Source organism: Medicago sativa, chromosome 3 (genome assembly GCF_051527215.1).
Source record: "Medicago sativa cultivar Bolivia chromosome 3, Bolivia_mono, whole genome shotgun sequence".
In the NCBI taxonomy this organism is placed as follows: domain Eukaryota; kingdom Viridiplantae; phylum Streptophyta; class Magnoliopsida; order Fabales; family Fabaceae; genus Medicago; species Medicago sativa.
In genome coordinates this window covers 89,364,119-89,387,939 of record NC_140751.1, presented here as the reverse complement: position 1 = coordinate 89,387,939, position 23,821 = coordinate 89,364,119, and the positions used below count along the sequence as shown (strand labels likewise).

At 31.4% G+C, this 23,821-nt stretch overlaps 1 protein-coding gene across 2 annotated transcripts; it reads right to left on the bottom strand.

The window, feature by feature from the left end:
* Nucleotides 1-13,210: 13,210 nt before the first annotated feature.
* ATXR5 (TRITHORAX-RELATED PROTEIN 5) lies at nucleotides 13,211-22,821 on the bottom strand. 2 transcript variants are annotated; one of them, XM_085755483.1, is made up of 6 exons: nucleotides 16,842-17,348; nucleotides 16,656-16,739; nucleotides 14,539-14,768; nucleotides 14,309-14,409; nucleotides 14,003-14,215; nucleotides 13,211-13,716 (listed from the first exon to the last, which is right to left on the bottom strand). In XM_085755483.1, exons 1-6 carry the CDS (start codon nucleotides 17,230-17,232, stop codon nucleotides 13,557-13,559), a joined length of 1,179 nt encoding a protein of 392 aa, XP_085611609.1. In that variant the 5' UTR covers nucleotides 17,233-17,348; the 3' UTR covers nucleotides 13,211-13,556. The 2 variants fall into 2 exon arrangements, with proteins under 2 accessions (XP_085611609.1, XP_085611610.1); XM_085755484.1 differs by lacking the exon at nucleotides 16,842-17,348 and adding an exon at nucleotides 22,465-22,821 and having other exon boundaries at nucleotides 13,407-13,716.
* Nucleotides 22,822-23,821: the final 1,000 nt, after the last annotated feature.

The window sequence follows — 23,821 nt, the reverse complement described above, 5'->3', positions numbered from 1 at the left end:
AAGTGAATCTTAAGGATATCTCAACAATTTTCATTTGAAGCCAACACAAATTAGAGAATACTCTAATACGTAACCAACGTGTAGAAAATGTTCATTCCACTCAATTGAAGTTAATACTATGAGAATAATAACATAAATATACAGGGGAATTAGTCATTTTAGTCCCTGAATGGGAGAGGATTCGTCACTTTAGTCCCTGAATGAAGAGAAATTGCAAAACAATCCCTGCATGGTCAATTTCAGGGACTAAAGTGACTAACAGAGTCTACATTCAGGGACTAAATTGACTAACGAAATCTGCATTCAGGGACTAAATTGACTAACAAAGTCTCCATTCAGGGACTATTTTGCAATTTATCTGCATTCAGGGACTAAAGTGACGAATCCCTTCCGATTCAGGGACTAAAGTGACTAATCCCCCTAAATATACGGAGAAAACTTCAGTGCCTTTGGCACTCAGTGCCTTTGTAACATTGAACCAATAAAATTTTGACACATGTCAAAATCTTTTAAAATCAGTTCCTACAAAAACCGGCTTTAAATGGCTAGAACTAAAAGAAAAATAATAAAATGGATTAAAAATCCAAAAGGGAAAATTGTTCGTGTTCCTTTCATCTTAAACCCAAATTACCAAGAAATTTATTTGGTTAAAGCACAGATTAAATGGTGCGATGAAACAGCTACCTATTATTTAAAAGAGAGTTTTGATTATCATCTCTTTTCAAGATATGTAATTAAAGCTGAACAACTCAGAAATAATCTTAAAAAATTAGCAAGATAATGGAAGGCCTTATAAATCCATTTGGAAAAATAATACCTCAACCATTCATATTAGAACCTAATTATAATAATATAATTAGAATGAGAAACCAAATTAATTGGTTAAGAGAAACAACATATTGGTTTCTAATAATTGAAAATGATTATTCTACATATTGGGAGTATGAAAACTTTGCAAATCTTTTAAGCCTTAAAATACAAAAGTTTATACATGGCTAGTAAAGGTGTAAGTGAAAATATACAAGATATTTTTGAAAATCTAACAGTACTTCAGAAACAGTTAGATAAAATAGTAGAAGTCCTACTAGAAAAAGAGTTTGAAGAAAAACTCAATGAAAAATTATCTAATCTAGAAGAAAACCAAAGATTATTAGATGAAAAACTTTGTATAAAAATAGACGACTTAATCGATCTATTAAAACTCTTACCTATAAGAGATAAATGTCTAACTCTAGAACAATTACAAACTTTTGTCAAAAAAGAAGGGGGAGACATGATAGAAATTTCAGAAAAAATTGAAAAATCAGAAAAAGAAGTTCACTTTTTTGCACCATTACCTTAAAAATGGAAGAAACAGAAGAAGAAATAGCTAATCAGCTAAATGAATTACAAACATTAATGGCTTCCTTAGACATTAATAGAAAAAATCAAATAACAGAAGAGTCTGACGACGAAAACAAATTTGTCTACGACTTCGGATCAGAAAGTTCTTTCAGTATGGAAGAAGAACACAAGTAGGACTTGTAAAAACAGATGAGAAACCAGAATCATCAGAACAAGGTCGAAAAAGAGGACGCCGAGAAGGTGAAGAAGAATTTATCGACCAACAAATCATTCAAGATAAAATGGATGAAAGAAAATTTAAAAATATATCATCTAAATATATACCTACTATAAATCGCCACAAAGAAGATAATGTTTTAAACATTGATTGTAGTGAGGATGTTAAAAAAGAACTAAGAAGTTGGTATCATGATCACATGGTAACAATCCAATTAGACCCTACACTAGGGAAACTAAGTCCAAAAAGTATTTTTAACTATCTAAAGACAAACACTATAGGAAATGCTTGGAGTTTCATGTCTGAAAAATCAGACTCAGAACTTCCATCAACAACTGAAGAAGTAATAAATCATGTTTATTCGATTTTAAAAAAAGAATTTGTAGGTTTTGATGCACCAGAAGCAGAATCAGACCTAGAAAGCACAAACATTCATAGAATCTTTAATCTAAGAATCTGTGATATGTGTTATGTTGAACCATTTATATGTGAGTTTAGCAAATATTATTGTGCAATATCTCCACAAAAGAGATTACAATATAATCTTTTAGGATTATTCTACAATAAACTTCCATCATCTGTAGGAACAATAATGGAAAAAGTAATCCAAGAACATCTAGAAGTGATCGTAGGATTAGACGATACTCTAGGAACAAGAATAACTGCATTAAGGAAATGGATATCCGAAAAATGCATGGAAAAAACTGCTAAAAGAGAAGCAAAAATAAACGTTTGCTGTGATAGGATTCGAGACAAAGTAGGAAACTACGGTTGTAGTAAACCTAGAAGAAAGAAAAAGAAATTTTTTTTTAGGAAAATAGATCGTTCTGAATATAAAAGAAAAAAGAAATTTCCTAAAAAATTCAATAAACAAAAATATTTTAGGAGAAATAGAAAATATCCTAAAAAGAATTCGTGTCCTAAAGGAAAGAAAACATGCACATGTTGGTTGTGTAATGAAGAAGGACATTATGCAAATGAATGTCCTAAAAAGAGAGATTCTAAAAAAGAAACCTTGAAATTAATTTGGGAAGTAGGTTTCGAACCAATAGAATCAGATATAGATTCTGACGAAAGTAGTATTTTTGAATATACTACTGAAGAAGAAATTGAAGAATGAGCAGAAAAATCCTAAAAAATGGAAATCCTAATGCAACATTTATCCAGGTGACACTGAATAAAAAGAAAAGTATGGGTTACATCGATACTGGTGCAACTTTATGTTTTGGTAGGAGATCCATAACAAAGGAAGGATGGATTAGACTACAAAAACCAAAAGAAATTATCATTGCTGATAAGAAAAACACCAAATTTGGTTTGTTCTAAAACATGTTTTTATAAAAATTGAACATAGATATTTTTATATAAGATCAATTTATGAACATGATTCTGGAATAGATCTGATAATAGGAAATAACTTTTTAAAGTTATATAATCCTTTTATTCAAAAACTTGATACTATAACATTAAATTGGTTTGATGTCAATAACCCAGAAGATAGTGAATTTGTTACAACAAACATTATAACAAAAAATGAAATTTTAAAAGCAATTTCAGAAAATCTTAATACACTTAGATGTATGTGGGATAAGAGAAAGTTTTACTTAACGGTCGAACAAAATTTAGAACACCACTTAGATCAAGTTTGTTTTGAAAATCCATTAGATTCTGTAGTCAACAAGATACATGATTTAATCACTATAAAACTTAAAGACCCTAAAAAGGAAGTTAAAGTCTTATATAAAATTCCTTATTCTCCAGATGATAAGGAAGAATTCAAAAAAGAGATAGCAGAATTATTAGAAAAAGGTCTAATAAGAGCTTCTATCAGTCCACATTCAGCGCCAGCTTTTTATGTCAGGAAACACAATGAGATAAAAAGAGGTAAGGCTCGAATGGTAATTAACTATAAGAAACTTAATGATGCAACCATAAGTGATTCTTATAAGTTACCAAGAAAAGATTACATTTTTGAAAAAATAAAAGGATGTAATTGGTTTTCATCTTTAGATGCAAAATCTGGATATTGGCAGTTAAGGTTATCTGAAGAAACAAAACCTCTAACAGCTTTCAGCTGTCCAGAAGGACATTTTGAATGGAATGTTTTACCATTTGGTTTAAAACAAGCACCATCAATATACCAAAGATTTATGGACAATACGCTTAAAGGTCTTGACCATATTTGTTTTGTATATATCGATGATATTTTAATTTTTACTAAAGGAAGTAAAGAACAACATGTTAAAGATGTTATAACTGTTTTAAACAGAATAAAAGATAGAGGTATTGTTCTATCTAGAAAAAAGTCAACACTTTTGAAACAAGAAATTGAATTCCTTGGTCTTATATGGCTCTGATTTCGAACGTTGAAGAAATTGAATTCCTTCTTCTTCAACAAGCACCATCAATTCCTTGTTGTCTTGAAGATTTGACGTTTTAATGTCTTAGCTTTGAGATCATGATGACATATAGATCAGAGAATGATGCTCATTTTTCTTCTAATGCAGAACCTTCAGAGGATTGTTGCATTCGTAGGATTGACCTTGATTTCCAAACCAAAACACCATCATTGTTTCCATCATGTATATTTAGGGCAGCACTTCCATGACTTTATGGCGGGAAAGGCACGTGACTTTCAACAAATCGTGTCCGTTGAAATTTTTTGAACGAACCAGATTGTGTCATATGGTACTTAACCTTTTAAATCGGTTATTTAAAAAAGTGATTTTAAAAGACTTTTGTCTTTTTTGAAAATATAATATTTTTATCTTTATTTTTATTTTCATTTTTATCCCTTAGGATTGTATTACTGGCTCTGATACCAGGTTTGAGGCAGAATCGCCAGCGGAATTTTCTCGAACTTGATTTAGCATTTGTTCGATTTTGATTAAACCTTGAAATGATTTTAAGAGTGTTTTAGCTCTTTCTTTTTGTATATTTGTAAGATTTTCTAAATCTTCTATTTCTCTTAGAAAGTCTTCAATATATTCTATATGATATTGTACGAATTCTTTAGAATGAAAAAGAATTTGTCTTAGAACAATTCTTTGATTGTAGTATTCTATATCACAGACTATATCTTCTAGTCTTTTCTTAAAAAGTTTTAATTCTGTTATAAGTCCTAATCCAGGCATTACTGGTTTTGTACAGAATTATTGGTGAAATTTTCTTCAGCCTTTTTCAAAAGGTTTTCTAAATAGCTTAATTTTTCAGCAGGCCATAATAAGATCTCAGCTTTTTCTTTTTGTTGGATGGAAACAATTTCTATTTCTTCCAATTCTATTAATATTTCTTCCACATATGAAATATGCTGAATAATTAAATCACGAATTCCCCAAAGGGTATTTTTCATTTCTATTCTTAGAAAATTTCCTTCTATTTTATCAACTAAAGTTTTTAATCTTATTTTGAATAAACTTAGTTCGTTCTTTATTGTTATTCCAGGCATTATAGCTTTTTATTAATACTTGAAACCTCTGATTTTAATTCTGAAATAACTTTTTTAAGCTCTTCTTTTTCTTCATTTCCAAACGAAGATCTAGGGGCTAAAAATTTTGTCAAAGAATTTTGTCTTGGCCTTAGACTATTACTCCTTAATAAAGGAGTTCTATCAATAGTCATGATTGACTTTGATTTTTCTAATGATTTTTGAATTGGTGATTCCAATTTTAAAAATGATGCAAATAGTCCGTCTATCTGTATCTTTTCCTTTCCACTAAACTCTATGCTATGATGAGAGTTGCTTAGTGCATAATTCATCTTATAACATACAGTAAAAGGATGATTTCCTGACCTCATAAGATCTTGATCTTTAAGTCTATAATGGATTACTATGGATCTATTCAGATCTATATCTTTTAGACTTAAACCTATCTGTAGATTTATGTCAAATTTTAATTTTCCATATTTTAAATTTCCTTCACCTTTTGTTATTAGTGATTTATTCTTATTCATTCTAGCATCTTCTATTAGAAGCTCTAATTCTGAATCTATACCTGTCATAAAAGTACTTTTTATGATTATTTGGATAGTTGATATATGAATATATCCTATCTTTTTCCTTTTTTCTATCGATAGATGTTTCAGTCTTTCATCTATTTGTTCTTTATCAATCATAGTTATAACAACAGATTCATCTGTTGATTCCATTAATATGGGTATTTCTCCTATCATCATCCCATATTTTAGAATGTTTTCTCTAGATATTTTTTCTTTTATTAAAGAAATAATATTCTTTTGTTTTTCTCTGAAATTTTCTTCAGGTTTTAAGGTGAAATCTACCTTTTCTATATGATCTATTAATACATCAGCTCTGAAGCCTGATGCATCTTCCTTGATTACACTAAATTCCATTTTAGTTTGATGATTTTATGGTAAAATTATCTGTGTCGATAGTAGTCGGATTGGTTATATAATACTGAATAGTATTTTTTATAAGAAATCGTAATTAAATTCATACCTGATTGTTTTGCTAGGGCTTGAAAGTTGTTGATCCTCTTGATTATCCGGAAGGTTTATTGATGTATTTGCTTTTAGCTTGAAGTTTTTTGTAGTGTTTGAGATTTTGTTTTTGGATATAACCTGAGGTTATATTTTTGAATAGTTTGGGTTGTATTTCTAAGAAATACGTGATTCCTTCAGAGCAGTAGCTCAAGAATCAGCTAGTTAAAAACTAGGAAGAGTTTAAGAGAACAATTTCATACAAGAAAACTTAGTTCATTTACTCTTATGTTACAATGAGCTGAAAGCTCTTATTTATAGGCGGAAAGGACTCACAAGTGGTTCACATGTCCTTTTCCAAGCCAGCTAAAAAAGAATGACAATCAAAACACGCAAAGAAAAAACAATACATTACCACCTAATGTGATAAGATTCCTTGCCTAAATGGACCCCATCTGACTCAGATGATAAGGTTCCATTATTACAGCATGTCACCTATATGACGCGTGTCTCAATCTTTCTCTGTAGTTTTGTCTTCTAGTGACGACAGTTTTGACGCACACCATTTGCACACGTGTCCTTTGTATTTTTGAAAATACAAACAACATTCTTTCTGGACTTCTTCTGGTATTCTGTAGAGACCATTTTCAAATCCTGAAAAAAAATCTTCAAAATGAAGAGTTTGCTTATGATGTTCTTCTGGTACTTTCTTTTTGGCATCACAGACCATTAAACAATAATATGTAACATATAAAACCTTATAATTGATAATGGATGAACCATATCTAATAAGATTATCATAAAAACGTTTCATTTGATAGATGAACGAGTGGACTGTCCATCCAACACTTTCTTGATTTGGTGGTAAATAGGATTTGTTCGAAATTCCTATTTTTATGACTGTTCTTGGTCCGACTGCCATGAAGTTGTTTTCTTCATCAAACCATGGATAAGTCTGTTCAAACTGAAGAAATATCTCTCTTCCTTTTGCGAACAGGTCATTGAACCTTTTTGCGACATCACCAATTTCTTTTGGAAGGTTGCTGAGTTCTTGAAACCTTTGTCCTTCCTTTTATTCCAGGTAGACGGTCCTTAAAAGTCCCATATCATAGAAGTCTTTGAGGAGTTCTTTTGATATTCCTGGAACTGTGTTTGCTTTAACACTGAGTTTAGTATTTACTGGATAGAAGCATTCCAAAGCGAGTTCTTCTTTGTAATATGCTAGCCATCTCCATTTAGCTAAGAAGTCGTCAAGTCTGACTTCTCTTTTCTTCATCTTTTGGAGATTGATTATTGAGTCTACTGAGACTTTCTTTTTTACTTCCATTGTTGATGGTTGTCCCATGTTAACAGAAGTGGCAATTTCTTTGTATGTTGCGTTGAATGCAGTTTTTGCTTCTTCCATTGTTAAGTAAGCTTTGTGTCTTACTGGCTTTCCATCGATGTGAAGTTTTGCTATTGCCCAGTTTTTATAAATTCCTTTCATAGGCCCATCAAAAATGACATAGACCTTTTTTCCAAGTTGCTCGTCAATTGGATCTACGGCAACGTTTGATTCTATAAAGTCGTTTTTTGACTCTTCTTCTTCAACAATATCACCCCAAGGAATTCAATTTAAAAATACCTCTATTACTTGACACAACAGGCACAATTAGGCCACCTCTTTGATCTTCAGTGTGAGTAGGCCAACGTCTTCCCTAATACAATTGTGCAGTCCTTGCCTCCTTGGGCTGACATGATTTCAACCGTCAATTATCGTGTTCCCATTGAGCGAAGTCTATTTTTTTTCTAAGGACTCAATAATCTTTAGGTGAGCTAGACCGTCTTGATTTGTGTCGAGCATATTTCCTACTTCTCTCCCCAAAGCTTTCACTAATCAATCTAAACCCGACATTATCCTAGAAAAGTGTCGGGATGCTTTTTCCAAAAACGTTGCCATTTTAATGCAGGGTCAGTTGGTCTAAACATTGCTTTCCAGAAAAATGGTAAGTACATAAATAAAATTTTAATAATCTAATAACAAACAACAATACAAGCTACCTTTCTTCAATCTTAGCCATTGAATTTTATGATAAAATATCAATAATGAAAACTCATTTTTGTATGATGCACAAATGAATGCACTCGTGTAGGCTGAATGCCACATGCTGAAGGAGATTGTATGTTTTTGTACAAAAGATAGTATTCTATCATCGCAATCTATACAAATGTTGACGTGGCTGGAAAAGAAATCGGGAAAGATGAATAAATTTAGTGGTGGTGTTAAGTTTAAAAATAGAATATGAATTTAATTAGCATTGGAGAAACCCTATATATATATATATATATAGGGTTATGTATATATATATATATATATATATATATATATATATATATATATATATATATATATATATATATAGAGAGAGAGAGAGAGAGAGAGAGAGAGAGAGAGAGAGAGAGAGAGAGAGAGAGAGAGAGAGAGAGAGAGAGAGAGAGAGGTGTGTGAAATGACCATGGCAATTCTCCAATGCACTGAGGGGACCAACCAGAGATCAAGAACTTCAGGAAATTAGAAGTTAATGGCAGAATCAACAAGGTTAGTAAACTAGTTCCAAATGTTTTTAGAAAAGAAGCATTGACAGAAAAGATGCATTGAAGATTCAGAATCCCTCCAAGAAAGGTTGCAGATATAGGCTATGTTGCTTCCCTTTGTCATTAAGGCATTATGAGTAGGAAGCTTGTTATGGAGCAATCTCCAAATATTGAAAATTTCTATAGGAAAATACAAATATATCAATATCATCATTATAAATTATGATCTTATAATATCGACAATAACTCTCCAAAAGACTCGTTAAAATTAATCCCTTATAAAAAACACTCATTAAAATTGATCCACATCGATACACATTCCTTCTGTTACCAATGATTCATGAAGATTTTCTGTCATTGAGGATCCAACCACGCCACATAACATAAATACGGTGATATTGTATTTTAATTTTGGCATATGATTTATGGTCAATAGATCTATTGAATTATGAAGTATGGCAATGTATTTAAATTATGACATGTTATTTATGCTAATAGATGAACGAGAGTGATGAAGTGTGATAGAGAAACATAAAACAACATTCATTGTCATTGGTAAATGTTAGTTTACTACATTTGTACTATCCATGCACAAAATGTACTCATAATCCTCATATATGTGTATAAGTGTGTGGTGTATGATAATCTGATAGGGATACAATGCTTAATCAACCGTGTTCTTAGAACTCGGTACTTGCATCAAAGGTTTCTATTTCCATCTACCGTATTTGTTGTCACTGATTAATATTCAGATGTTTGTTGCATTCCTAGCTAATATTACAATTTTGTTTAGTTTGTGTGCAACATATATGGAAGTTTTCCATGTAAATGTTGATCATAACGATGAATATCAGCAACAAAAAAAAAGTCTCGAACATATCACTTGGAGAAGAGTGTTAGGCTTATGGTTAATCCTTCCCAAATCTAAGTATTTTAAACATAAAAAATAATAATCCTTCACTCTACATTTGTCATTCTTTCTTTTTTAGTTCTCTCAAATCGGAGATTTTTCACCTTTCCAAACAAGACATTCGGGATTTTTCACTTTAATAGGTGATTTTCACCTCCTCCACGTTTGCATCATAATATTTGTCCTTGCTTTCATAATTTATTCACTGTCTAATTTACCAACTTGTCCACTTTTGGTCTTACTTACCTGTCTTCATTGCCATAGTTTTCACCACTAATGCATTTATTTGCACCTTGCATCTTTTTTCTCTCGAATGAATTTGATTATCTTTTTCGTTTGGCAGAATTATATCAGAGACCCTTTAATTTAATTTAAAGTTCCAACTTTCATTTATCTTTTTTTCATGCCAAGTTAGTTATTTATGTTAACAATGTTGGATCAAACATCATTTTTCAATTATGTATGTTACCAAAAGTCTTAGTTGCCATTTAAAAGGGTAAATTGCATATTCAATTCATCAATATAACATCTAAATTATATCATTAATAAAGGTTATAATATCTAATCTATCAAAATTAACATGATGTTTTTAGTATTTATCTAAAATTTGTGACATTGATGTTGTTGTTAATGAATGTCTAATTGTGTTGTTGGATGATGAAACATTATTTATAATAATGGTCATATAAACAAATTTGTAAAGTGGAGTCAGAATCAAAGTTGGTTCAACGGTATAACATTTTTAAAGATAAACGGCTAATTTAACACAAACAAGATTAAGAGGAAAAAACTTATTTAAAATTTTAAATCCTTAAAAAAAAAAGCCTATTTTTTCGATATACTCCACATAAAAAACAGAATGCTACATTTTATTTCACTAAGAGTTTGGAGACCACAACTCAATTCTTAACAAATAAAACCCAATAAAATCTTTAGGTACTGAATGATAGTCAAAGACATCTATTGATCACTTACGAAGATGAAACTATATACTGATATTAATATGCATGGCCAACAAAAGTGAACATTGATTACCTAAATCTATAGAAGTTTTTATTAAGATTTCGTAGGATCCACATGTGAAGCCCCGATACTTCAAAATGGATGACGTACCGTATCCCCTGCGTATCCTGCACCGATACCTGCCCGATAATTCCCGATACGTATCCGGAGAGTATCCAAATATTAAATTTTATTTTTTTAGAAATTAATTATCCGATATTTTCCGATACGTCCCGATACACACGGATACTTGTGTTTTTTTATATTATTTTGATTTCTGTTTTTTTTTTGTTGCAAAAAATAAGAATAAAAACATTATATTACTATAATATATATACATTTCCGTTATCTTTCTTTGGTGCCAGTACGACCCACACCACCCCACACAAACAATTGCATCTTTCCCTTTCTAAGAAATTAGGGTTTCAACTTTGGTATATATTGCATATGTAATTGACTAATGACCACTCTCTTAATCGTCAATATTATTTATATTTATGTTAATGTGCTACGAGCCTGGTTTCTTGTGTTTGTTAATATATTTGCATATTAAAAAAATGGTTATAATTATATTGTACATTTAATTATATAATTTTTTTTATTAACGTATCCCAGCCGTATCGTATCTTGATTTTTGAAATTTTTCCGTATCGGCGTATCGGTGCAGTATCGTATCCGTATCGTATCTCGTATCCGGGCTTCACAGAGTCACTGCATCAGTCGAAACCCATGATTCATTCTCAAATTCGGGAAAGAAAAGCTCCCCACAATGCTCTGTGGGCAAAACAACAGTCCTTTACAGGTGTATAAAAATCTAACTCTAGTTCATTGGAGTGAAGAAAAAAAATCACAATCTTCTCTCTTGTGCCACAATTTATGGCGTAATCTATCATGTTCACAATCTTGTCTCCAATTTATGGCGTATCTATCTTGCCACAATTTGTTACTATCACCACGTAAAAAACTGTGATCTACATCAGCTTATGTTACGTTAGCAACGTTGAGACTAATTTGCTCAATTGAAGAAAAATGGAAGTTCTTTTTTTGGTTTTCCACATATTTCTTCCGATGGAAGTAATCCTATTCAAGACACGTCAAACATTAAATGTGGTTATCTCTCACAATAAAATTCGAATCTTAGTTCACCACTTTGTGGGAGTCTAATCTCTTGAGCTACACTCAACTCTTGTTGGTAACTGGAAGACTTCTTTAATCCATCGAAACTACCTAACAAAAAGTATGCATTCGTGAAATTACATTGACCAAAAAATAACTTAAGACAAATCAATGTTAACATGTATCTTAAGAACATTTAGTCAAGAAAATACGTATCTTAAAAACACTTCTAAGAGAACATATGTATCTTAAAAACACTTTATCCAACACGGACTATTGGATTTCTTTTTAATCAAAAACATGACATTGTTTAAAAACTGTGTATAAGTTATATGTTTTTCAAACGTTTAAAAAATATAATCAAGACAAAATTTATATTTTTGAAATCAAACATATGCTAACAAGACCCATAATTTTTTTTTTTTTTTTTTTACGCAAGCAAGACCCTTAATTCTATTTAAGAGGAAGAAAAATTACTCAAACTTTTGAAGGAGAGTTATTAACATATCTGCATTATAAACCACAGGGTGTACAAAATAGTGATGAAATCCTTCGCGGATAATAATCTTCAAAGCTAACATCAAAATCCTACATCTGAAATTGAGATCATAAATAAACTATTTTGCGTGACTCATGTACAAAATGGCAAGTCAAGTACAAAACACACATGTTAAAACTACAAAGTCAGTCTAGTTTCCTAAAGCCATAATAATTTAATAAATCTGCCTTCTTTAAAGTAAATTGTTCACTTTAAGATAAAAATACTTACAGTTGATTCTCTCTTTATGGTTGAAATGCCTTATTTTAGAGTTCACTAAAGCTTACAAATTACAAAACTATAACATACTAATACTAAATGTATCTGTATGTTCCCTAAAATTTAACCACCAAGGATTTGAATTTTCAACAGAGCTTAATTCAGAAGTCTGTATCAGCAGGATAGAACTCATTCCATCCTAGAGACTAGAAAGGAAGCCATGCATATACTACTATTTTAAAAAAGATGAGTGTTAGGAACACTATCTTTTCAACACTATCTCTGACACTCGCTCAATTATTCGGTGAAATCAATATGGATCGCGCCACTTTATGTGAGACTGTTTCCAAAGTTTATAACTCACATTGATTTCACCCAATAAAATAGTGTTAGAATGTTGAAAAGAGTTTTAGTAGCACTCCTAAAAATGAAAAACATGATCATGCCTTCTTTAGGGTGCGTTTGTTTCATCTTTAAAAAAAAATTAGATTTTGAAAAAGCTACTAGAAATAATTTTTCATTTTGAGGCTAAAAATGATTTTTTTAACAAAATGGATTTTTCAAAAATCTAAAACAAACGCTACAAAAATAAAACAAAAAAAAATGATTTTTTGGTTAAAAAAATAGATTTTTTTTCAAAAAAAAAAAACTCAAACAAACGGGCCCTTAGCATGGAGGGAAAATAAATTTTGAAAAATGGATTTTCAAGTATAATCACATCCCTCATCTCTAGAGGATTAGGTTTTGGCATACAAAACAAATCAGCTAATATTACAATCAAAACCGATATTTACAGGAAATAATAAATGATATCAAAAGAAAATAAAGATTGAATGCAACACCTTCAAAGTAAAATCCGGAAAACTTTTCAATCCCTTAGATTGAAACTATAGTAAAATAAAAACATGTATATCTCAGTTCATATTTCGAGATTAAAAAAAAAAACTAAATGAAGAAGGTTTTCCTAGGGTTCTCTATTCATCTCTAAGCCACATAATTACTAAGCCACATAATTAGGCCAGCTATATGGCGTAAAATACAACGAGTTGCCCACGGTAACACTTTAAGAAATTTTTTGTTGAATCTGAAAAGACTATAAGTTAAAGTTTTGAAGAGAATCATGAAAATTCTTTCCCGAGGGTCTAAAAATTGGTCCTAATTCTATAGGATTATTAAGATATATTTATGAACTTCGCTCAGACAAAATGATGAGTTGGGTATTCATGCACATAACCATTATAGTCATAATAAAGCCTCTCCCCCTTGGAAATATCTCGAGTAGCAACCAATAAGACCCGGCTTTCACCATTAACATCATATCTCACACATTTACAGTTCTGCTTCTTCCTGCCTTCCCTGCATATAAATTGGACATGTTTTAATACAAGAAGCCGAAGAAATAGCAATATCATTGCACAAAAGAAAAGGTATTAGCATTTTACGATAGTAGAGTCCTCAAAATTTTAGTTCTTTAAAGAGAATACCAAAGCTAAACAACATATAAAATGGACTGCAAGAAGGATTATTTGAAATAAGAATGTCAAAATGAATGGTATGCCACAGAAAAATGGTCGTTCACATCACCCCTAGTGTTCTATCCCTTTAATTTAAGATTAACATGCAATAAGTGAGACAGGCTTACTGAGTATGATTGTTGATGCCACTGATGAAGCGAGCAATGTTTCCACGTTTATCAGCACAGATAACAAGACTGTCAGCAGCTTTTGCTGCAATAATCAGCGTCATCATACTGTCACAATCATCAGATTCTCGCTTCTTTATATAATCAACATCGCCAGTGTATTCAGCAATAAATGTCATATCTTTGATTGGGCTATCAGCCTCCACAGTATAGCTACATTGCATATCAAGGAAAATCCAAGAAAAGTTAAGATAACATAAACAATGATTTCCAACTTTATGGTATGAGTGTAAGATGAGTATGTACCCTTGGCATGAATCATAAACGACCATTAAGGGAGGGAATTGGCCTCGTTTAGTCATAGCTATGCAGCGTTTTAAGGTCTTTGTATCTTCCTTAGTAAGAGCCTGAGAGGAAAACAAAAATAGTCTATCAAACTAGAACACAATGACGGAGATATGCATGCTAATTAGACGGTTTGCAAAAGGTCCATTTGTAAGTGTGAGAAAACTACAAGAAAATTAATTAGTTGAGACCTGCATGCCACCGTTCTCTAAAATGGATCGATTAGCAGATCTAGGAGCCATTCCTGGAAAGTACGTCAGCTTATTACTGAACTCTATATCCAATGCTGTTAAAGCAGTAGCAAGGGAAGCCATTTGCTTCAGCCTCCTATCAGGATCTTCTGTAGGAACAAATGGTAAAAGCCTTCTCCTTTTCTTCTGTACCACCAGAGGTCTTGGACGTCTCCGACGCTTCATAGCATCTAAAGTCCAGAATGGATAAATTAAGAAGAAAAGAACTTCCAATTAGATATCATGTATATATATATATATAGACATCAACACAGCTGAAGCAGAATTATACTTTCAAGTACTCTTTACAGATCACCCGAGTACTTTTGAAGTTAGAACATGACATCAAAACATAAAAAAGTTGTAGGAAAAAAAAAGGTATTTAAAAGTAACTGTTTAGATTCATTTACCAATTAAATATTTTCTAAAGATTCGTAGTACATCTAGTAGAAGTAATGTGAGTAAATGTGTTTACCATTCTAGGTAAACATAAGCATACAAGAACAATTTCAGCAAAAACATGAAGGAACAAATATCAAAAGGGATATGAACATGCATCATTTATTATGTTTCATTCATTAGTATAATGAAGAGATCCTATACACCTAGTAAGCCAAAAAATTTCTAGTTCTTTTGAAAATGCATGAATATTAGATACTATAATGAATAAGTTATCCTAGTAACTTATTCTCTAGCAAATCATGGACTGCTTTTGAATCAATTTATCCACATTAATGTCAAATTATACTTTCTAACTTCAAGTCGTAGTATAATTTGTGAGTCCAGCATCCATTTCAATTCTTCTTGTTCCGTGAAGACTCCAACTTAATCACTTAGTCTTTTGTGTCACTAAACATGGTTTTCCTTTTGATGCCTCTATTTCAAGTGCCATTAAACGATGGTATCTCTATTGTCAGGTGGTTCTTGAGCTATCTGTTAAGGTAATACTGGTATGTGAAATAAATTGAAACTTGTGACATAAAAAAAATTAATAAAACATCAAACTATTACACTGATATTTTGTACAAAGTCATTTAGGGATGTTAGAATTAACCACATAGCTAGAATCCCCACAAATTTTCAGAAACAATCTAGTTAGATTAAGAATATGGTCATATAATACTATTTATTTAAGAACTCTATCAGAACAAGAAAACTATAACAACTGCTAAGCAGTTAGGCGTTTGATCGGGCCTCCTTTGCCTTCAAATCAAACAACAGAATAGGTTTGATCAACCAGTTGCACCAAAATCTGCAAGCTAGTGAAATGTGACCTTATAGCTGCCTTACATATAACTTGTCATGCAACAGAAATTGAAAGATGAATTTTTTTCATCTAATGTCATGTTTGTTTGCTTTATCTTAAGACTAACATTACTATCGCAAAAATAGGAGGCCATGGCGGATTTTTCGGTAACCACCATAACCAATTTGTGAAGGAATGCCGGCAAATGGTGGCGCCTTAGGTTGCAATGGCGTGTTTATATGGCGGATCTTTGACCTTCCGCCATCGACAGCATTACTCAACTCACAACCCAAGACACCAAAATAACTACAACAAATCAAGCTTAAAATTTGTGGAGCCTGATGATGGAAAAATCTATAGTCCATGTCCAACACAATTTGTAAAGAAACACTGCCACAAACGGGCAACTTTCATAAGGCTGAAAAATACTAATCCCCAAGCCAAAGCATGCTTCGTTCACACAAAAATTTAAACAAAATCCAAATAATCATTACAAGAATTAATTCATATCTTTAATTTTTTTTGACAATTAATTCAAATCTCTATTAAATTTGAAAGAACAATCTACCAAAAATATTTATAATCCACGAATCAAGATTCAATGTACAATAATTTGTTCACATATATCATAAACAAAATTCAATCCACATCACTTTCACAAAGCCAAACAACAACTGATCAAAAACTTGATTCAAACTACCAAATCAAATATCCAAACATTGCATTGACAAAATGATCATCAAACATATTAAAAAATAATGAAACAATAAAGCCAATAAAAAAATATTTTTTTTAAAATATTAAACAATATCTGAATTTAACAGTAAATTACCCTGAGAAGAAGCACGATTGTTCCCGGAATCAAGAGAATCCCTACGAAGCCCGAAGAAATGGAGAATTTTCTTCTGAGAAAGCTCTGTAACACATTAAAACAATGCCACATTAATAATCACAATCACACCTGAAAAGCAAAAACAAAAACAAAAACAAAAACAAAAACACAATTTTTATCTCTTACTTTTGAGTTTCTTGACCTTGACATCAGAACACTTGGGGCAAATCCACGGACCAATCGGAACTCGAACAACAATTGGTCTGACACATTTCATATGAAAACCATTGTCACATTTGTCACACAAAAGCAGCTCCTCCGGTTGTTCACCGGACCCACATTGCTCACACAGGAGGTCACCGTAATCCTCCTCCTCCTCAGCCACCGTGTACTCAGCCCTCTTATATATATTAACAAGCGATAGTAACTTATTCCCCTCCTCCTCCTCGAAGGTGGAGGAAGAGGAGGAGTATGACAGCTTCTTTTGAATTTTGTGAGGTGCATGGGTGCGGCGGATTAAGCTTGATAGCTTGATAGAAGACGGCGATGGAGACGCCGGAGCTGTCGCCGGAGCCATTCAGGTGAGGTTGATTGTGAAATTCGAAGGGTGGAATTGAGAATTTGAAGAATTTTTTTTTGATGAAAGTTTTTTCTATTTTATAGACAAAGACGAGAATTTGTGTTAACTCTAAAATGGTGGTGATAGAAAGAAAAAAATAATAATAAAATAAATAATTTGTTTTTTTATTTATGTTTTTGTTTCCTTTGATGTTTTTTTTTGTTTACGTTACTCTCTCACCCGCGGGAGAGTGAGACACTTACCGGTGAATGTTATGTTTGATGACGTGGAATGTTCTGGTTGGTTATGCTAACGTGCACCGGTTTTTTACACAGACTTTTATGCGTGCGCATTGTTCTGGTCTTAGCCGTTTCCATTCCATGAATGAACCAAAAAAAAAAAGGCTGGGTTTGATGTCAAACTTTGACTACTTTTTTTTTTTTTTTTATAAATTTTTTGGTCAAGATTATTTTTACTAAAATAGAAGAAAAATAAAAGTTTGAATCACATTAACTGTTTGGTCAAAAAACATTTTTGAATTCATTGTATGTTTAAATTAGTTTTTGAAGTAAGATTTTGAATTCATTGTATGTTTAAATTAGTTTTCGAATTTAATGATATGTCTTTATTATTTTCAACGTTCTAAATATTACTCATCGTTTTAGAAAAAAATCCCAATTTATAATTTTTTTTTACAATATTGATGAAACAATAATGTTAACTTTTTTATTACATTCTAATTATTTTTACTCTTTTTTCTTTGGAAAATGCTACTTCTCAAGAAAAATAGCTTCAAGAATTTTTCAAGAAATAGTTGGCAAATTTTAATTGGATGATTTATTTGTCCACTTCCTATTTTTCAGCCACACCTCCTTGAATTGTGGCAAATAGTGCATTGTGATTGGCTATTCTTTATTCTTGAAGAATTCTTGATGTTATTTTTCTAGAGATATAGCATTGCTCTTTTTCTTTTAATTCTTTATTTATTTTTCATATACTATTAATGAATGATACTTTTGTAAAATAACTCATGATTTTTTTTATTTGCAATAACTCGTAATTTCTATTATTCATAAAAATTTATTATATTTCTTAATTTGTGTGTAATGAGTAAAACAATTTATAATTTATGACGGAAGAAGTAAGAAGTTGAGAATTGCATATTCAAATTTATGTTCTATCATATCAAATGTATGCAACATTTGTCTCTAGGTAGAAATTCACCTTTTTAAAGTGAATAAATCTGGTGCTAGGGGTTCAAACTCCGACTCTCAAATAATATAATACTCCTAATTAAGTTAAATCCACGAGAACATGTATGCCATTTATAATATCATATAAGTTGTAATTAGATGAATTAAATGTCTATATATTTCCGTGTCATATCAACAATTGAATTTTATGCACGGTTGGTGTAAAGATTTTTTTTATTACAGTATATTTTATTTCCTCTCAAAAAATATATTATGTTTCCTTTGTTTGACAATATAGTAGATTTCTTTAGAATTTTGATCCTAAAAGGTATTTCCTTTAATATATAGAAGAAAATAGTGGTTTCCAATTTGAAAACATTATAAATGAAATTCATAATATCAATATATAGATTTATCTTTATTAAAATAATATCTCAAATTTAACATCATACTATATTATATTGAAATATCGGGAGCCCCTAACATGCACCCTCTAGAAAAAGGTCCAGCCATGAACCTTTAATTTCTACATGCCACAGAAAGTAATGTAATCGGCTGATTTATTTATAAATTAAAATTAAAATGAAAAGGTATCCCCCATTTTCTTGTATCCCTTTCTCCAAACCACACATTCCTAATTGCTTAGTTAGGGAATTCAAGTTTTGATTATTACTTTTACGAGGAATCATTTTTTGTGAAGATTTGTAGATCGACTAATTGTAGGTTGTAGCACTATTTCCGCCGCTTTTTTTTTTCTTTCAAGTTTAAAGTTTTTGTTTTTTACATGGTTGAAACAGTATTTAGCATGTTGATTTAAGAATGGAAGGTACTAAATCACTTTTTGAGATTTTATCAAGTTGATTTACAAATTTTCAGTAGTTGTTAATAGAACAGGAATTAGAACTTAAAAAAATGCAAAAAAACTGAATTAGTTTATATTGATTAATTAATAGTTATTAAACAAAGAAACATGTTTATCAAAACTAGAAAAGTAGTACAGGCTGGACCTGAGATTTCATCGAGATGATAGACTATATGGAGAAGAAGGAAGGAAGCAGAAAATAAATAAATAAAAGCTGAATAAATTGAACTGGCTATAGCCGGTAAATGGGAGAGGTCCATGGGCGGACCCTTAACCAAAAGGACCATATTAGGGGGACCCTGAAATATCATATTTGAGAATATTAACTACTGTTTATGCAAAAATTATAACTTCTTTTTTAGATGATTATTAAAATAATATCTCAAATTTAAAATAATATTATATTATATCGAAATAATTAATTATTCACATTTACTCTTGTTAACCTCGTTAAAAAAAATCCGCTTTATTACCTAAATCACCTCTCTGTTTTATTTTTTGGGTCAACCGTTTTTCAATTTCTAATAAACAACATATGTATTGAAAAAAAGTTTGAATGGCCAACAAGAAGTTACATTTAAGTCATGAATTGTGTCACCTTTTTGCAAACAACTGTCTCAACATCATACGCTCTCTGATATCATATTAGCAAAGATTTATTTTTTCAGATTCATTGAATAATTAACTTATATGGTTTATAATATAAACAAGAAACATTCCTTCAAAAAAGATATAGACAAGAAATAAAAATTGGTTAAGACTTGTATATGAAAAAAAAAATTGTGTTTATATAATATGAAATCGGATTGAGTATATGGCAAGATAATCGGTTAAGACTTGTATTTCTCAATTTCTAATGAACAATTTATGTATTGCAAAAAAAACATGAATGACTAACAACGAATCACATTAAAGTCATAAACTATGTCCTAATTTACAAACAACTTGATAGCATACATGGCAAGATAAACTCTTGAAGCACCTCTTCTCAATTTCCAATGAACAATACATGCATTGCAAAAGGCTTGAATGACCCGACTATGACTCGCATTAAAGTCTTAAATTGTGTCACCATTTCCGAACAATTGTCTCAATAGAATACATGACAGGATAAACAATTGCGTCACTAGTTTCTCAATCTCCAACGAATAATATATGTATTGCAAATAACTTGAATTACTGACTGCGAATCAAATTAAAGCCATAAATTGTGCCACCACTTTCAAAAAACTATCTTAATAGCATACATGGTAAGATAAATAGGTCATCCGCTTGTTTCTCAATTTTTAGTGAACAATGTATGCATTTTAAAAATCTTGAATGACCGACAACGAATCACTTTAGTGTCAAAATTTCATAACTTTCATAACATACATGACAAGACAAATAGTTAGGCTACTTGATTCTCAATTTTCAATGAACGATAAATATATTTTGCAAAAGAACTTGAATAATCGTTTGCGATTACATTAAATCCATAAATTGTGTGGCACATTTTCTGAACAAGTATCTTAATAGCATACACGACGAGATAAACAGTCGAGCCACCTGTTTTCCAATTTCCAAAGACCAATAAATGTATTGCAAAACGCTTAAATGACCGACTTCGAATCACATTAAAGCCATAAATTGTGCCACCATTTTTGAACAACTATCTCATTAGCATATGTGGAAGATAAATAGTTGAGCCACTTTCTTTTCAACTTTCAATGAACAATATATGTATTTCAAAAAACTTGAACAACATGTTGCGAGTCACATCAAAGCCATAAATTGTGTCACCCTTTCCGAACAATTATTTACATAAAATACATGGAAAGATAAACAGTCAACACACTTGTTTCTCAACTTCCAATGAATAATATATGTATTGCAAAAGTGTGAATGGTTAACTACGAATCACACTAAAGGCGTAAAACGTGCCACCCTTTCCTAACAACTATATCATTAGCATATGTGGCACCAGTTAGCTTGGTATTCAAAGAAAAATTATACTTCAAGATTAATTTGCAAAACAACCAATAGACGAGGTCTTTAAAAGCTCCAAAACAAGCATGGTCACGAGCAACTTATTTTAGTTTGCCCTTGATTCAAACAAATGAAGGTTGATTCAAAGAAACCTCGTTATGTTCTAGCATATTCAATGTTCATGCAATATTTTTATCATATGAAACTACAGAGAGAATATACGGCAAGATAAACAGTTGAGTCACTTATTTCTCAATTTCCATTAAATAATATATGTATTACAAAAAACATGAATGACCGACAATGAATCACATTAAATTGTGCCATAATTTCAAAACAAATTGATAGCATACTTGACAAGATAAACACTTGAACCACCATTTTCTCAATTTCCAATGAACAATGCATGTATTGCAAAAATCTTCAATGACCAAACTCTGAATCACATCAAAACCATAAATTGTGCCACCATATGTTTTTCAAGATAAACAGTTGAGTCAATTGTTTTTCAAAATAAAAATTTTCATGACAAGATAAACAGTTGAGTCAATTGTTTTTCAATCTCTATTCAACACTACATGTTTTGCGAAAAAAACATGAATATCTGAATCGTGAATCACATTAAAGCCATAAATTGCGCCACCCTTTTCAAATAACTATTTCAATAACATACATGACAAGATAAACATTTGAGTCACCTGTTTCTCAATTTTTAATGTTTAAGTCATAAACTATGTCAGACTTTCAGAACAACTATCTGTATAACATACATGGCAAGACAAACATTCAAGCTTAATAATTGATTCACTAACGGTTATGCATCAAGGTGTCGATGTAAAGAATCAAGAATAATAATCAACTCACTGTCATGCATCAAAGTGCCAATGTCAATCAATAAACTTGATAAATAACCCATTGACATTTATGCATAAATATATATATTTTATTTTCATTATTGGCCTGGTGACTGACACGTACTTAAACATACATGCATAGGGAGGGGGAATGTGGTGACCCAGGTTTGAACCCATGATTCCACATAAAACGTCCACACAACCAAACCACTAGACTGTAACAACTGGGCAATTACTTTTTTAGCAAAGACGGTCACATAACATCCGTCTTTTTATTTACACACCATATTATATTGATAGCTAATATTTTAGCAAAGACGGTCACACAACGTCTGTCTTTTTATTTTCACACCATATTATATTGATCACTTACTTTTCACTCTCTCCAGCTCAGAACAACACTTGGGGCAAATCCATGAACCAATAGGAACTCTAGCCAGAACCGGTCTCAGACACTTCATATGAAAACCTTTGTCGCATTTGTCACACAACAAAAGCTCCTCAGGTTGTTCACCAGATCCACATCGCTCACACATGCAGTCACTGTAATCCTCCTTCTCAACCACTGCATATTTAGCCCTCGCCATTATATTAGTCATCGTCCTGTACTTCGTCACCCGCGACGACGAGTCTGTTGGCTTCTTCTTTCGGTGGCACGGTGCATGTGTGCGGCGAGTGAAGCTGGTTAGCTTACGAGGGGGAGGTGGCGAGGAATACATATCAAGATAAACAGTTGAGCTATGTCTTTATCAATTTCCATTGAACAATATATATATTGTAAAAGCTTTAAATGACCGACTGAGGGTCACATTAAAGTCATAAATTATGCCATAAATTATGCCACCCTTTCTGAAAAACTATATGAAAAGCATACACGCGAGATAAACAATCGAAGCCACCTATTTCTAAGTTTCTAATAAACAACATATGTATTGTAAAAAGCTTGAGTGACTGACTTAAGATCACACTAAAACCATAAATTGTGCCACACTTTCTGAAGAAGTATTTGAATAACATAAATGGTAAGATAAACTTTCGAGCCACCTGTTTCTCATTTTTCAATAAACAATATATTTATTATAATAAGCTTGAACGACCGACCACAAATCACATTAAAGCCATAAGTTATGCCGCACTTTCTGAACAATTATCTCAATACCATACATGTCAAGATAAACAGTTGAGCCACATGTTTCTCAATTTCCAATGAACAATATATGCATTGCAAAAAGCTTAAATGACTAGATAAGAATCACATTAAAGCCATACATTTTGCCACCCTTTCCGAACATCTACCTCAATAGCATTCATGGCAATGTAAACAGTTGTGCCACCTGTTTCTCGATTTCAAATAAACAGTATAAGTATTGCAAAAATCTTGAATGACCGACTGTGAATCACATCAAAGCCATATATTGTGCCACCCTTTTCGAACAGCTTTCTCCATAGCACATGTACATGATAAGATAAATAGTTGTGCAACCTGTTATTGCAAAAACCTTGAATGACCGATTGTGAATCACATTAAAACCATAAATTGTGCTATATATCATTCCCAAACAACTATCTTAGTAAACAAATGGCACCAATTAGTTCAGCAATCAAGAAAAAAAATGTATTTTAAAAGAACCAAGAGATGAAACATTATCATCTCTAAAAGTTGAAAAGAAAAAAAAAACATTTGGATTGAACTTCAATTTAATTCAACCCAAAGAAGGGGCATTCAAACA

Excerpts from the sequence above, each read along its gene's own strand:
- ATXR5 (XM_085755483.1), bottom strand. The coding sequence starts at position 17,232 with ATGGCTCCGGCGACAGCTCCGGCGTCTCCATCGCCGTCTTCTATCAAG. Across the intron at positions 14,769-16,655 it reads CAATCGTGCTTCTTCTCAGG|ATGCTATGAAGCGTCGGAGA; the intron begins GTAATTTACTGT and ends TCTGGACTTTAG. Across the intron at positions 14,410-14,538 it reads TAGAGAACGGTGGCATGCAG|GCTCTTACTAAGGAAGATAC; the intron begins GTCTCAACTAAT and ends TTTTCCTCTCAG.